We start from the raw sequence: 15,028 nt of genomic DNA on the forward strand, positions 1-15,028 counted from the left end.
CACCCCCGAGACAGGGTTTCTCTGTGTAACCCTGAATGTATTGGAACTAGCTCTGTAGACCAGGCTGACCTTGAACTCACAGGGATCTGCTTGACTCTCTATCTCTCGAGTGCAGGGATTAAAAAGGCATGAGCCTACATTGCTTGGCTAAAGCCTGAATTCTTGCGGAGAAACCGTTTCAGAGTCCCGGCCACCTGCGCAGCGCCAAGAAAGCCCCCAAACTCGGCTTGGTACCAAGTGAAGTGTGTGGAGTGAGCTGAGTGACTCTCGGAAGTGGAGGCGATCTAAGTGCACTAGTGAAGGCGCGACCGGCCGCCAGGGCAAGCTGCTCAGATGGGTTGAATTAAAGACCTGAGCGCAGTAGGGTTGTCCTTCTCCCTCCTCTAGGTCCTCCCTCCCCCTGGCATTCGGTGGGCACGTGGGGCCGTGGTCCGGCGGAGATACCTGCGGAACTACCTTTTCCAGCGGGCAATCAGGCCGCAGGCCGCAGGCCGCGCAGTCGTCTGGGAGTTGTGGTCCCGGGGGCGGGGACTCTTTTTTTTTTTTTTTTTTTTTAATTCTGTCGCACGCGGCCGCCAGGCGGAGGTTTGGACCGCGGATCTAGGCGGCGGCGGCGGCCGAGGTCAGGCCGGGCGGCGCAACCGGCACAACCCGCCGCCACCGAGGTAGTGATGGGCAAGGAGGAAGAGATTGCTCGTATCGCCCGGAGGCTGGACAAAATGGTGACCAGGAAGAACGCGGTGAGGGGCGCGGGCCGCCAGGACCCTGGGGCCCCGCTCCGCGGAGACCGTCTGAGCCTACCCTCGGGCAGAGTGATACCTAGCCCAGTCAGTCGAGACCCCTTGCCCAGGCCCGCCCTCCACCCTGTCCTGGGACTGCCGCTTCGCAATGGACGCCGCGTTGACCGAAAGCTACCCTCTGTTCGTCGCCCAGCGGTGGCCGCGGGCGTCCCTGGCCCAGCCGTTGTCTCCCCTGTCTGCCCCCCACCCTTCAGCACCAGGTTTCTCTTAATAAATTTTTCCCCTGCTTAGTCAGGCCTCAGGCAACAGCAAGTCGGTTTGGGCAGACAGTTGAGCCTGTGGCGTTGAGACCCCTGGCCAGTGTGGGCTTGGCAGTCCAGCCTGCCTTCCGACCATGGTCACCTGCGTAGCCTTTGAGGAGCATCCTTAGGGGATGATGGCACCTGCAATCTTGCCTTCCGTGGGTGGGAAGGGACTTAGGAGGTGGCTTTAAGACTGAGTGACTCTAGAGCATCCGCAGCACCGCTCTGAGGGCAGCCCAGATAGTGGCTGAGTCATGAGTCTGTACAGCCTCCCCAGGACTGTGCTTGAAGTAGAAGGCTGCAGGACAGCTTTTGGGGATGAGCAGGATTGCTCTAGGGGTTGGAGGGCTGGGGTCTAAAACAGGAAGTAGGTTAAGTGCCCACATAAGCCTTTACACTGGAAACAGAACCCACTTTGCAATCATCTGGGCTACAGAGGCCCTGCTGGAGCTTCTTTCCGGTAAGAGAAAGCACAAATGACAAACTTGGAACTAAGGGTGGCAGAGATAGGATGGGAATCCAAAGGGAGACCCAGTAAGGATGGAAGGCCACAGATAGGACTGTACAGTTGAGAAGGGAACCTGCAGAGGTTCCAGTAGTCCTTGAGAGAGGCTCCTTGGAACAGCTGATGGTTTATCTGGGTTTTCATTATGGGAGTGCAGGGCTATTGTGGATGCATGCCCCTGGCTCCAAGGATCAGGTCTTCTTAGCAAAGTCAGCCACCTCAGGGCTGATTGGTGTACAGCTTACTAACTTAGGGCCATGAAACAAGGCTGCAGCCTGAGCAGATAAGTCACACAGATTGAAGGGTCAGCCCCAGCCCCTACCACGGCTGGATGGGTTGGTTTTCTCTGCCTCTTTGTGGCATATAAAGACAAATGAGCTCATAGTGGAAACTTGGAGGACAGCAAACACAATAGTGTTGGGTGTTAGAAGAAAAGGCTGTCTCAGTTGTAGGAAGGAGGTGTTTGAATATAACCTGGAAGTGGTAAAGAGAAGAGCAGCCTTAAGCAGAGTGAGGTTTAAGGTAGGAACCAGAGGAGCCTGCCTACCCTTGAGGTTCAAAGAACAGAGCTTAGGCAGAGGAAGAAAATCAGGGTTTTCTGTTACAGTACCTAGGAGGAGGGTGGTGACCAGTCTGGAAAAGAGATAAAAAGTGAGACTATGGGATTTGTAGGTGCTGGCTTTAAGAAAAACTTCCCTTTGTATATTTAATTTTATTTATTTTACATTTGTTATCTCGGTGAGTGTGTAAGTATGAGGACAACCCCTGGAAATTGGTTATCTCCTCCCACCATTTGGGCTCTGGAGATTGAACTTAGGTTGTACAGCTTGTTGGCACCTTTATCTGCTGAGTCAACTCACCTGCCCACCCCTTTGATAGTGGGTATTGAACCCAGGGCCTTAACTTACCAAGTGAGAGCTTTATCACAGCTGTGTCTACACAGCCCTCTCTTTACTTTGTTTTAAGACAAGGTCTCATTAAGATGCCCATGCTAATCTTGAATTCACTCTGAAACTCAGGTAAGCTTTGAACTTTTGATCCTCTTGCCCCAGCCTCCTAAGTATCTCTGAGATGATAAGGCCTGTGTCACCAGGTTTGGTAGTTTTCAATTAGCAATAATTGTGCCTCTGATAAACCTTGTTGGCTATGGTGCTGTTACTTTGCAAATCTGTGGCTGGAGTAGAGATTCCTGAGAGTTTAGGTAGAGGCTTTTAAGGTAGGAACAGGAAGAGCCTGCCTACTCTGGAGGTGCAGCCTGCCTGTAGATGCTGGGGAAAAGCCAGGGCAGAGGAAGGCAGCCAGGGTTGTCTGTTACAGTACCCAGGAGTAGTGCTGCCCTGATGGGTAGGCGCTTTGAGGAGAGGCTGCTCTCCCACCACAGCACAGATGGACCAAGGTTAAAGAACCCGTGCTATACCCGTGAATGTCCTTCCGTGTTGAGCAGGAGTTGGGGCATTTATTTTCTCTAGTAGTTTGTTCAGTGTCCTCCTGTGGTTAGTTACCATGATGTCTGGAGATCACCGTAGATGCAGGATGAGAAACCCCCTGATCTTTGAGGAGAGCACTGTTGAGCTGTTTGCCTCTATTCCTGCCCTATGGCAGGAGCAGTAAAAAGCCCCTGTTGTGATGTAGGAACAGGTATGGAGTGCTCTGGGAATCTCAGGGTAGAGGAGTGGCTTCTTTCTGACATGTAAGTTGCCCCCTGGTGATGACAAAGAGGTAGGATTGTCCACTATGCCCCCTGACAAGTGTTTTCTGTGTAATCCTGGCCATTCTGGAACTCCTGGCCTCACTCTGTAGGCCAGGCTGGCCTTTAACTCAAGATTCACCAGCCTCTGCATCCTGAATCCTGGGGTTAAAGACATGCACCACCACTACCCAGCATCCACTAAGGTTTAAAGTCCTTTATGAACATCCCGTTTCCTTTCAGGAGGGAGCTATGGATTTGCTGCGGGAGCTGAAGAATATGCCTATTACATTGCACTTGCTCCAGGTAAGTGCTTCCTGTCTTAGCAGGGCTCCCTATATTAACTCCCACATGGCTTAATTGGCACAAACAACTTTGTTCTAAGGAGAGGATTTCTGATTCTCTCTGGTCATAAGAGAGGTGGGAGGTAGGTCCCTGGGTCCCAAATAGCCATTGGGAGAGATGTTTTCTGTCCCTGCCATTCCCCAGCTGTCCACTGTGGGAGCCAAGAGTCCTTGGTGAGGATCCGCCTCTGGAACAGGCCCCTCCGCCTCTGACTCAGGCCACTTGTCTTGCAGTCCACCCGTGTTGGGATGTCTGTCAATGCTCTGCGCAAGCAGAGTTCAGATGAGGAGCTCATTGCACTTGCCAAGTCCCTCATCAAGTCCTGGAAGAAGCTCTTGGGTGAGTCTCAGAATGTAAAGGGAAGCTCTTGCTGGTCAGCACAGCATAGAGTGCTGGCTCTGCTACCCTGATTGAAACTATATATGGTGGGATATGACAAACATAGATCAGAAAGGACTCATCCCTGGGCTGGACATGGATGAAGATGGTAGAAGATGGATGTCATCTGTTGTGATGGGGAGGTGATGGCCTGGGATGTATGATCATTGAGACAAGGGTATATGCTGCAGAGGAGGTTTTCAGGCTGCAGGAGGCCAACAGAAAAGGAGATCCAGGCAGGATGCTCCAGCTGAAGGAGGAGGGGAATGGGATGGCTACCTATGCAAGAGGGTAGCTAGGCAGACAGCAACTGTTTCTGGGGACAGTGCTACTAGGCTGCAGAGATGGTTCTATTGATTAGGAAGGTAGTCTTCTGCGTTCAGTCTACTTCTATGAGACAACCCAGAGCCTGTTTCTCTTTACAGTCACATGCCCTGGTCCCCTGGTCCCTAGTTCAGGCTTTGGGCAAGGTTTCTGCCCATGTTTTCAGAAGGAGCCTTGTGTGAGGCATATGCTTGTCTTTTGGCACGGTTGGGCCTTGATGAGTCCTACAGCAGCTTGTTGGGGGGGGGGGTGTCCTAAAGAGGCTGGTGGACTTGCTGGGGACCAGTAGGAAGGTCCGGTAGCCTCCTGGCACCTTGCCTGTCAAGTAGCTTTAAGCAAAAAGGATAATGGCCAGGCTGAGGCTGGGCCCTCACCTGGCTGCCTGCTCCTGACCAGTCTACACCATCTGTTTTCTGATAATGGCAGATGTTTCTGATGGCAAATCCAGGAATCAAGGGAGGGGCACACCTTTGCCTACATCATCATCAAAGGATGCCTCAAGGACTACGGATCTCAGGTAGCATACCTGAAGGCAGGTACATACATTTATGCCTCTTGACTCAGTTTCCTCAGTGGGAAGAGGAGGCTGGTGTGCATTTGCCTGGTTACTGCCCTGAGGGAAGGTCCCTCTCCAGGGTGAGTTTTACAAGGTTTGTCAGCTTCATGTTGGATACTGTCCCACTGTTTAGTTTTCTTCATGCCCATCTGAGATGTCTGGCTGTGTCTGCCTGTCACTGGCATCACTGAGACCTTCATTAAGTAGCTCCTATCCAACAGAGCTGGCCCAGCCCCAGAGCCCTTTGCCTACTTCCTCAAATCCTATCTTTGTGCTACTCATCAGGACTGGTGAATGGGTCCCTTTATGCAAATGCTATCTGGAGCTAGAGGTGTGCACAGCTCTTATCTCCACATTTCGGTGGCAACACCATTGCTTTAAAGGTAGTCAGGACAGCCCAGTTACCATGGAGACTAGGAGCACTAGTAGTAACAGACTATAGATGAGAGACTACTTTAGCCTGGGCTGAGGCCATGACAGGCTAAGCTCTGGACTCTAGTGTAGCATTCCTGATATGTTATATCCTGACCTCAATAGTATAGTTGATTTTGCTTCAGAAAGTCACCTGATGCTGCTGATTTCCAGAGGTGGTGTGAGGAAAGAGTCTGGTAGGCACAGCATTAATTTTGGGCAAGTCTTGTGTTAGGCCCAGATGTGAGGAAATCTTGCCCAATTTCATTTGTGTTGAGTGGGGCCACCTGTGACAGTTTAAGCCTTGACTTTGGGTGACCTCCCACCTCATCTTTACTCCCGGCAACTAGATTTATCTGCCTAGTTCTGCCATTAGTAGAGAGAGATTCACAGCATGGCCCATGTCTTGGGCCTCTTAGGAAGCACTCTGGAGGTAGCAAGAATATCTCATCCCATTTTGAGCATGGAGTGTTGCTCAGACACTGACTGTGGAGGAGCTGGCATCCACTTAGGGAGTGATCTGTACTCACTGTAGACCTTCTGGCCAATGCTCTACTCTGATGAGACATAACACACAGGCATTCTAGGCTGAACTAGGGATAGATAAAGTCATTTAGCCTAGTTAGAGGTCTGTCAGGATAGAGCAAATAGACTTCGGAGGTCAGCATGGTATCTACATTTGCTTTTCTGGGGATCACCTGTGGCCTAGGAAAGGTCAGGGGACCACCCCGAAGTATCATCAGCTACTGGAGATGTGCAACTGAGCACAGCAGGTTCAATCTGAGTCCAGCAGGCTTTGTCTCTTTAGCTGCAAGAAGCCAGATCCACCTAGGACCCCATCCACTCCAAGGATCACTACATTTCCCCAAGTGCCCATCACCTGTGATGCTGTACGAAACAAATGCCGAGAGATGCTGACTTTGGCCCTGCAAACTGACCGTGAGTGTTACAAGATCTGGATTTTGACCCATGAGGTGGTCTGGGCCTCTGCCTGCCTCAGAGCTGCTGGAGAGGCAGCTTTTCTTTTTAGCTCATGGTGACCTAGCAAAGAGGCTAAAGTTTTTGGGGTCACCACAACATCTGTGTCTTGGGAACTGTCTCCCAGGAATGCAAGTGTCCTATTTAGCTTCTAGGGCTCTGTGTAAACAGAGGGGTGGCAGATGGAAAAAGACAGTGGGGGAAACAAGTAAGGGTTCCCTCTTACAGACGACCACGTGGCCGTTGGTGTGAACTGTGAGCATCTGTCATCTCAGATCGAGGAGTATATCCTTTGTACAGGGTATATAGGGTCAAGGGCTTCTGATAGAGTCTACAGTCCACTGAGTTGTACGTCTTCTGTAGCTATTGAACACAACTGGTAGGCTACCCAGTACCCTTTCTGGGTGGTCCCTTGACCTTTCCTGGACCATAAATGGGCTATGACTACCTATTAGATAGATCTGGGTCTCAAACAGGAATGGGCCTAGAGAAGGCAGAGCACCACAGGCCCTTGGGTCCCCCACAGGTCTTGAGTGGGTAGATTCATCTCCATGAGCCTGGGAAGAACATTCCCCATATGACTCCCAGGAGGGGGAGGAGCTCAGAAACCTCAGGTGGGTCCTTAAACACCTGCACGCATCTTCCTGGACGTGGGAAATACTGACATGAAGTACAAGAATCGGGTGCGGAGCCGAATCTCTAACCTGAAAGATGCCAAGAACCCTGGTCTACGGCGGAATGTGTTGTGTGGTGCCATTACACCCCAGCAGATAGCTGTGATGACATCAGAGGTGAGTGCCACTGGAAGGGCTGGGGCAGACTGCTTCTGCAGAGCTGTCGGCTGAAAACTTTGCCCTTTTTATCAGGAGATGGCCAGTGACGAGCTGAAGGAGATTCGCAAGGCCATGACTAAGGAGGCCATCCGTGAGCACCAGATGGCCCGTACAGGTGGCACACAGACTGACCTGTTCACCTGCAACAAGTGCAGGAAGAAGAACTGCACCTACACGCAGGTTGGGGGCCGCTCATCCTCTTCTTGGATACCACCTATGTCCCTACTTTTGGTCTGAGGCTCTGTGCAAAGGCTAGGTGGCTTGGCCATGCCCAGCATGTAGGGATTGGAGTATAATATGCTGCTTGTCAGCAGCTGTGGGACCTTCAGATCCTGCTACGGAGGTGGAAGGTGGGAAGGCTATATGGACTCTAAGGGGGCTTGGGAAGAAGGGACTAAATTAAGATGATCTCTCTGGTAGACAACTCTAGGGTTTGTGGAAACTGCCATCATCTGCAGTAGGCTGCAGAGGGCTGGACCTGATGGATAGAGCAGCTCAGGCCCTGTGGGATAATATTTGCTGTTGGGTTTCCAATATAGCCAAGGCCACTGGCATATCTGCTGATCCTTTTACTTTATAGACCCTCCTGTTGGGAATCCTGCACTTATCCAACATTCTAGACAGTTCTACTGAGCACAATTGTTCAGGGCCACAGAAGCCTCTGTTATGATAATCCACCTCCTCCATAGGTCTAGTTCTAGAAGGTTGATGTAGGTCACTGGGCAATTTCAAATCATCAATAGAAATCAGGGGGTATAAGACCAGTACTGCCCAGATCAGGGCAGCAAAGCCAGGGATTTGGCCACCCACCCTATACAGGTGCAGACCCGTAGCTCCGATGAGCCCATGACTACCTATGTTGTCTGCAACGAGTGTGGGAATCGATGGAAGGTAGGTGGGTGGGCCCAGAATGCTTGCCCCCAGTCCTGTCTCAATGCATATTGGGCCTGAAGTAGGAACAGGGGTGGTGGTGGTGCACTATACCCGGCTAGCCACTTGGGAGTCTGGGATGGAGCCTATCCTATTTCTGCCCCAGCGGGTCATGTGGGGCTTTGGCCAGACATTTCTCTGCCTTCCTTCAGTTCTGCTGAGCCCTTCTGACGTAACCCTGGCCATGGCTAACACTGTCCTTCCTGCAATGTTCTTGGTGGACACAGCTTCTCTGGAGATACCCTGAAGGTGGCACGCCCTGTTCCAGCCCACCTGGTGTGCACTTTTTGCCCTCTTTACCTCATTATTAAATGTTTTCTTGCTCCTAATGGGCTAAACACAGGCTTCAGCTGGGTCCTGTCCTTCCACTGCTGTAGATCTCTCCTCCTTGGGCTCAGACAACACTTGAGCTAAGCTGGTGTGAGGCAGTATAATAGATAAGAGCTTCCCTAATGTTTGGAGAGATTACTTGTTCATATGATTCTAGAATATTGCTAATGCTTGTATATGTCCCACCATGCTGGATGTGTGCTGGTGCAAGAACTTGCCCAGTGTTCACCCATTCTCACCAGGCATAGCAGCCTAAGGACCTGGTGGCCTTCACTTTGCTTACCCATGGGGGACGATGGTCTCTGAGCTGAGGTCAGTTCTAGCTTCAAATTGCTGAAGTTTCTAGCAACTTGAAAGAACAAAGTAGTAGGTGCTTTGGTTTTATTGGATCAGTAAGATTAAGATGACACTGTGACTAGTTTCTTTGGAAAGACCATAACAACAGCTTTGCTCCCATAATCTTTACTTGCATCTGAAGCCTTTGTTGGATGCTGACACACTGTAGAGTTGAGGCTGGTTCCTAGAGTCATACCTTGAGCAGGGCCTGCAGTAGTACCTGTGGCACACTGTAGAGTCTGCACACTGTAGAGTCTGCACACTGTAGGTGTGGTAGGTGATCCTTTTCTTCAGCCTCCTACCCCAGTTGTGGGATAAACAGAGGCTTCTGTTTTTAAAAAATACAGAATACAATTTCATGTCTTTGGAATGTAGAGGAGTACACATGAATGTGAAAGGTCTCTTTTTTGATAAAACAGTAAGGACATATTTCCAACTTTAAAGTTAATTAATATATAAAATATAAATGGGCTCTTTATATGAGTCTGACTCTGAGGTCCTACATCTGGTTCTCAGGGAGTAACAGTTCTCCTGCTATAAACCTGTGGGCCTAAAGGGTGTTGTTCTCCATGAGAACATTTCCTGGGCAGTAGGAGCAGGGTAGGACAGCTTAGAACCCTGCAGTTGCCACTGGGACTGAGTCTATTTCCAGCCAAGTTGGACAGGGCCAGCCCCTAGGCTGCCCATGGGAGTAGAAGATCTGTGTGACAAATGACCTAGGCCTCAGAGGACTGTGGGGCCCCCTGGAGTAATAGAGAGCGGTAGGTGGGGGAGGTAAGGAATCGAGGGTACGAGTCCCGGTGCATGAGGGTGTAGATCTGCAGCTGTGCATCATCAAATGTGTGTGGCGATGGCTCTTGCATCTTCCTATTGATGCCTTCTCGCACACGGGAGTCCAGGCTTACCTGTGTGGCAGGCACCAAGGTCAGGGGGGAGGGGCGGTGCCCTCCCCAGGTCACCCCCACTCATCCCTGCATCTGGCCCACCTCCTTGGGGGACAGGATGGACACGTAGTCCTCATAGATAAGTCGCGCCTTCTCGTCCACCACATGTTGGTTGGCCTCTGCTTTCAACTCCTCACAAGCCAGCCAGAAGAGCATGTTCTCTTCGCTGTATTCTGTGCGCAGGAATGCCCGGAATACACTGCGGCCCGTGGGGCTATGCATCAACTTGTCAAAGGACTGTGCCCAGCTCTGTACTTCCTTAGGGCTTGGTGGAGTGCTGCAGGCATTAGGGCCAGACCATATCAGGCCTGAGACATGCACACAAGTACACATACATGCATGCCTACACAATGGTGGCCATACTCACCAGACTTCACAGCTGGGGAGGGGTTGCAGCTTGCTTTCCCGAGAAACCTGCCAAGCTCGTTGCCGTTCTTGGTTCCTAGTGCAAAGTAAAGTGGCTCTACCTTTTGCATTTGGGTTCTCTACCCACCACTGAGCTATATGTATGCTTTTGCATGTGGGTGCCTAGCACCAGTAAGTCTGTTACAAGGAAGGAAGCTCCTAGAGTGAACCTTCTTCACATCCTCTTGTCCCATCCCCCACTACCGCCCCCACTGAAGTGGCTTATGCAGATTGCTGTTCTGGTTACCAATGTGCCCCTCTTTCCTGGTCAGCAGTCAGACTCTGCAGGCTCCTGGCACCCCTCCCTTTCTTTGGGTAGGTAGAACCCATACTCTTCAACCTAGTTCCAGCTCACTCCTGCGGCCACTGAAAAATCCAGACTGCACACCTAATATCAACAATGGCTCTGGCTGATGTAAGAGCCCCCCCAGGGTGTCTGTACCCATGTGGTCCTGGATCCTGAACCCTGCTTCCAAGGGATGCTTCTCCCTGTCAGTCTGTGCTCAGCAGGCACAGTGTATATCTCATTCCCAAAGTTATGGAGAGAATTCAGTTCCCACCAGGCCTGGCTTCTCTCTCAGCGACAACACAGCTCAAGCGTTCAGCGAGCCCTGCCATTCACATCATTCCTTGTGTCTTGCCTATACACAGCCCTGGTGGCTCGGCTCGCTGTTTAACAGATCCCACTTTGGGTCCCTCTGTCTATGCAGGGCCAGATTGCTGTAAGATGGTCAAACTTCTACCATCTTCTGTATTCCTGCCAGCAGACATTCCCAGATCTCAAATACCTTTCTGCCTAGGGCCAGCTGTTCCCTTATCTAAATCTCTTCTCAAATGTGTCCCTACTGCACACAGTCTAGGATCTGGGCAGCTCTCAGTGGCATAAGCAGGCATATGGTGAGTGCATGGACACCATATGATTGCCACTTGCTTGCTCTTGCAGTATAACATGCCCCCAGCACACTGCCCGTTAGAGGGCTGGAGAGATCCGCTTAGAGCATTGGCTGATCTTCCCTAGGCCCTTGGTTGGATTCTCAGGACCCACATATTAGCTCTCAACTCTTTGTAATTTCAGTCCCGGCACCTTTTTCTGGCTCTTCAGGCACCAGGTCTGTCTGCAGCACACAGACATATTCAGGCAAATATTCATACATGGAAGAGCCATGCAAAGCACCCTAGAGGATCTGGGTGCTACCACCAGCCCACAAGGCCCAGCAACCTCTGGGCAGGATGATGCTGTGGCAGGGGCTCAGTAGTTTGTTGGATGCCTCTGGAGGTCTGGGGAACGGGACCAGGAATGAGCCCTAAATGCCACCCAGGCTTCTGTACTTCTCTATATGAGCTGCTCCCAGGACTACATACCCGTTCTGTGCTTCATGAACCATGTACCCCCAGGACTGCATACTCTGGCTTTGCTCCCCACGAGCCATGTTCCCCTTCCCAAATACCCTGACGTCTTCCCAGGGCAATCTGTATCCCCAGGGTCCACATACCAGGAGCAGCTACAGCAGCAGCACCAGCATAAGCAGCAGGGATTGCGACTGGGAGGTCCTGAGGGGGCTGCGTCATGGCTGGACATCGAGGGAGGCCTGTCTGCCTCCTCTGGCCCTGTGTGCTGAGGAAGAGAGGGCTGTCTCAACCTCCACTCTAGAATTCACTGGGCCCTCTGTCTCTGCCCAACTGCCTGTGTCCCCAAGGTTATATCTTGAGCCCCAGGGGTCCAGGAACCCAAGAAATGGGTGGTGCCTACCTGTTTCTCAGCCTCATGTGGGGTGGGCATGGGTGAGTGGAGGGGGTTGCCCAGATTCTGTGGTGCCAGCTCTGGACCCTCACTGCAGCATAGGATCCTGGCAGATCTAAGAAGGAGGTTGGAATTCTGACTGAGGGCCTGTGATGCTGGCCCACCTTATAACCTGTGCACCCACCTCAGGGCGTGGTCAGAGTCCTGCCCCAGCCTTCTCCCCCAAGCCTGATTACTTACACCATGTGGAGAATCCCTAGTCAGAGACAGGGCTACTGCAGCCGGGCCTTCCATAGAAGGTTCTAAGACACCCCTATCTGTTCAGTCCCTGAGAAGCCGGAAACTTGGGTTCCTCTTTCTTGATTTCCGGCTCCTGGCCCCTCCCAAGGGGACTGGAGCTACAAGTGGGTATGGAGGGTATCAGATATTTTGATTACTCCCTTCCTCTAGGGAGCTGGGTAGAGATGCTACCCAGATGACTGCAGGGTGCTAGGCCTGAAGCACCGAATCCCTGACCAGGACTCAGAACAAGACCCCTGGAAGTGTGAGAAATGGGGTGTGCACTGATGAGAGGTGTGTACTCGGGGAACAGCTGCCTCAGACACCCCACTCTCACCCCGCTTTCCATCCATCTCCCTAGGATACAGAAGCTGGTGTTGGCATTGTAGGAGGATACACTGCTTAGCTGGAGCCTTGGGCTCTTCAGTGGAATTTCCTATGGTTTATCATTCTTGATGTTGGACCATACCTTCATAGGGGTTCTAGGAATCTCTTAGGCTACTGAAAACTGATTCAAATTCCAGTTTCCCCCGACAACATCCAATCAGCACCTTGGAGGCAGTTTTGAATGCTTCCTCTCTCCTCGGCCTGTGCCCACTTCTGTCCAGGTGGAAGCCATCCACGCTTTAAGCCTCTGCTTTGTCTACCTTCCTCTCATCAGCCTGGGGCACACATTTTCTCAGTGAAATTTACCCTCCTGTAGCCCTTCATTCAGAAGAGGCCTTTTAGTCCTCTTTCTGTCTGATCTCTGTATACTGGGCAGCTTCACCACCTGAGGCTTTCTGAGATGGTGGGTTCTCAAGTCTCCAAGCAAGCGAATCAGGACACACAAGTAGCTTGGGTTGTACTTTCCAGCAGTTGAGTTTCTAGGGAAAAGGGGTGGGGTAGCCTGAGGTCTCCATGCTGTTCAAAATCATCCCTCACCTGTCACCCTGTAGAGACCATTCCTCATGGGGTCCATCTCCAGTCAGCCGACTGGACATGGGGTCTGTACGCTGGGTGCCCTGCCCCTTTTTCTAGCTCCTTGCACCCATCAAAGGTCAGTTGGGACCACCCATGTCGTCCAGGGTGCTCTTCACTACTGCCTCCTTTCTGGGCAAGGAGAGCCTAGAGTCTGAATCAGGGTTGTCCTGCTCCACATGCCTATTGGAGGGTTCCTTTCCTCCCCAAGCCTCCCAGGTATTGGCCTCCCAAGTCTATGCTAAGAGGCCAGATTCAGCAAATCTGGTCTCTGGGGATAGAAGCTCTCTGGTGAATGGCTGTCAGTGTTGCTCTACAGAAGCAAAAAGAATGCCCAAGCCCACCCAGACCAAAAAAATTCCAGGAAAAAAGTCATAACCTTTGGGAGGAGGACTGACCGGATCCGTTCTCACTTCCATCCAACACTGTCATTGTCCTACCTATACCTCCATGGCAGGGCCGGCCTCTCACCATGGCGAACCCAGCTGCCCAAGCCCACCTGTGGAATGGTAGGCCCCCACCCAGTTCCTGCTTTTTTGCAGGTGGGGTTGTCTGGAAGGCTGGTCTCCCCTTCACGGTCCCTCTTGCTGTCTCTGGCGCCCCCACCCCTTTCTTAAGGAATTCGCCATGGCGCCCAACTCACCAGCGACCTAAAGGCAGATGGGGGCGGGAGGGCCAGGTTCGGACTGGGCCCCACCCTGGCTGCCGAAGGGGCGTGCTCTAAAGCAGTAGGGATTTAAGTCAGACAGCAAGACGTACTCCCGGGCACGAGGTAGAAAGGCTCACGGAGTCCCCGCTCAGATGGGGCCGAGGATGCAGCATTCACCCTTATGGCTCACCGGGCCAACTGCTAGCGGACCCAACTCGAAGGGTGGGTAAGGTGGCAGGTCGGGAGTCTCGTCTGGCCCCTCCCCACCAAGCTAGCGGGCAGGAGACGCGGAAACCTGGGTTCTTCCGGCCCCCACCTTTGAGCAATCACTTCTCAACGCTCTGAGCTGAAGAAAAAGGGGAACCTTGCTGCGGCTCTCCCTCCCCCACGCGCAAGGGGTGGGTCTGGTCCTACTGCGACCTAGATCCACGTGGACCGGTCACTGAAGTCCGGGAACAGAGCCGGCATCTATATCGCCAGGGCCCGTCCACGGTCCGGCGCAGCACTCACCGCCGCGTCCCCGAGTCACGCCGCCCGCGCGCTCCGAAGTCCTGCTGGTCGCCGGGGAGGGGGCGCAGTGCGCAGGCGCCTCCGCGGTACTTCCCCAAAGAGAGGGGCCGGGACTTCCTCGAGCCCCAGCGCTTGCTCGCCCGCAGTGCCCCGCCCCGCGGCGGCTCCTGTGCCCCACCCGCGGCTGGCGTGTCGTCCCGCGGTAGCGTGGCATGGTGACCCTGAGGGGTGAGTCGTACAGAGAGTGGATTGAGCCGGCGCTCCATTCTTGTTAGCTGGGTTTTCCCAACCTTTATGTTGAACACCAGAGCTGAGCCCTGTGTGCTACTTGGCTCGCCAGGATTAGAAGAGGCCTGTGGGAAGGACTGGCCTGTGGTACTGCCCCGTCTGGTCCGACTCTTCGCCTTTCTGAGGCTAGTCTGTAACGTAGCATTAAGAGTCTGTCACTCTGCATTCGAACTTTGCCCGAAAGGGAGGTTCAGGGACTGCAGCGTAAAGCAAGTTCTTACATCAAATCACCCCGAATGTTTCTGGGGCCTGGTTGAGTCCCTTCTGAACTCTCAAACTGCTCCAAGATAGCCTTTACCACAAATGGCCTTGCTCTTTGGTCAACTCTTCAGATCCTTTGTCATTGGGTATAAAATTGAGTTAGTTCATTATCCCAGCATGCTTTGGGCCAGTGTTCATAGTGGTCCGTTGGGGCTCGTGGTTCCAGCACAGGACACACAGTCACACAAGTTGTTAATGCTCACATACTACATCATACATATTAAGTCAGGGATGCAAAGGAGATCCTTCACATGAGTTCTTCAGGCAGTGGGGCAGAGGCAGACTAACTGAACTGACTGCAGTGGACTAGAATGGGAGACAGGCAAGAAAGGGATG

The 15,028-nt window shown here is 52.4% G+C and overlaps 2 protein-coding genes across 14 annotated transcripts; one reads left to right on the plus strand and one right to left on the minus strand.

Annotated features, from left to right (window-relative positions):
- The first annotated feature begins 561 nt into the window (after positions 1 to 561).
- Positions 562 to 8,332, plus strand: Tcea2 (transcription elongation factor A (SII), 2). Of its 3 annotated transcripts, none has more exons than NM_001356342.1 (10): positions 562 to 1,502; positions 3,478 to 3,540; positions 3,813 to 3,918; positions 4,708 to 4,798; positions 6,057 to 6,187; positions 6,455 to 6,511; positions 6,863 to 7,017; positions 7,093 to 7,239; positions 7,879 to 7,950; positions 8,142 to 8,332. In NM_001356342.1, exons 2-10 carry the CDS (start codon positions 3,487 to 3,489, stop codon positions 8,148 to 8,150), a joined length of 822 nt encoding a protein of 273 aa, NP_001343271.1. In that variant the 5' UTR covers positions 562 to 1,502; positions 3,478 to 3,486; the 3' UTR covers positions 8,151 to 8,332. The 3 variants fall into 3 exon arrangements, with proteins under 3 accessions (NP_001343271.1, NP_001343272.1, NP_033352.1); NM_001356343.1 differs by having other exon boundaries at positions 562 to 1,000; NM_009326.3 differs by having other exon boundaries at positions 562 to 740.
- A 351-nt stretch (positions 8,333 to 8,683) lies between these two features.
- Positions 8,684 to 14,802, minus strand: Rgs19 (regulator of G-protein signaling 19). 11 transcript variants are annotated; one of them, NM_001291209.1, is made up of 6 exons: positions 14,144 to 14,242; positions 11,755 to 11,860; positions 11,498 to 11,619; positions 9,967 to 10,041; positions 9,642 to 9,876; positions 8,684 to 8,983 (listed from the first exon to the last, which is right to left on the minus strand). In NM_001291209.1, exons 2-6 carry the CDS (start codon positions 11,782 to 11,784, stop codon positions 8,954 to 8,956), a joined length of 492 nt encoding a protein of 163 aa, NP_001278138.1. In that variant the 5' UTR covers positions 11,785 to 11,860; positions 14,144 to 14,242; the 3' UTR covers positions 8,684 to 8,953. The 11 variants fall into 11 exon arrangements, with proteins under 11 accessions (NP_001278138.1, NP_080722.1, NP_001278135.1 ...); NM_026446.4 differs by having other exon boundaries at positions 8,684 to 9,560; NM_001291206.1 differs by lacking the exon at positions 14,144 to 14,242 and adding an exon at positions 13,628 to 14,075 and having other exon boundaries at positions 8,684 to 9,560.
- Between the last annotated feature and the right edge of the window lie 226 nt (positions 14,803 to 15,028).

Source organism: Mus musculus, chromosome 2 (genome assembly GCF_000001635.26).
Source record: "Mus musculus strain C57BL/6J chromosome 2, GRCm38.p6 C57BL/6J".
Taxonomy (NCBI): Eukaryota; Metazoa; Chordata; class Mammalia; order Rodentia; family Muridae; genus Mus; species Mus musculus.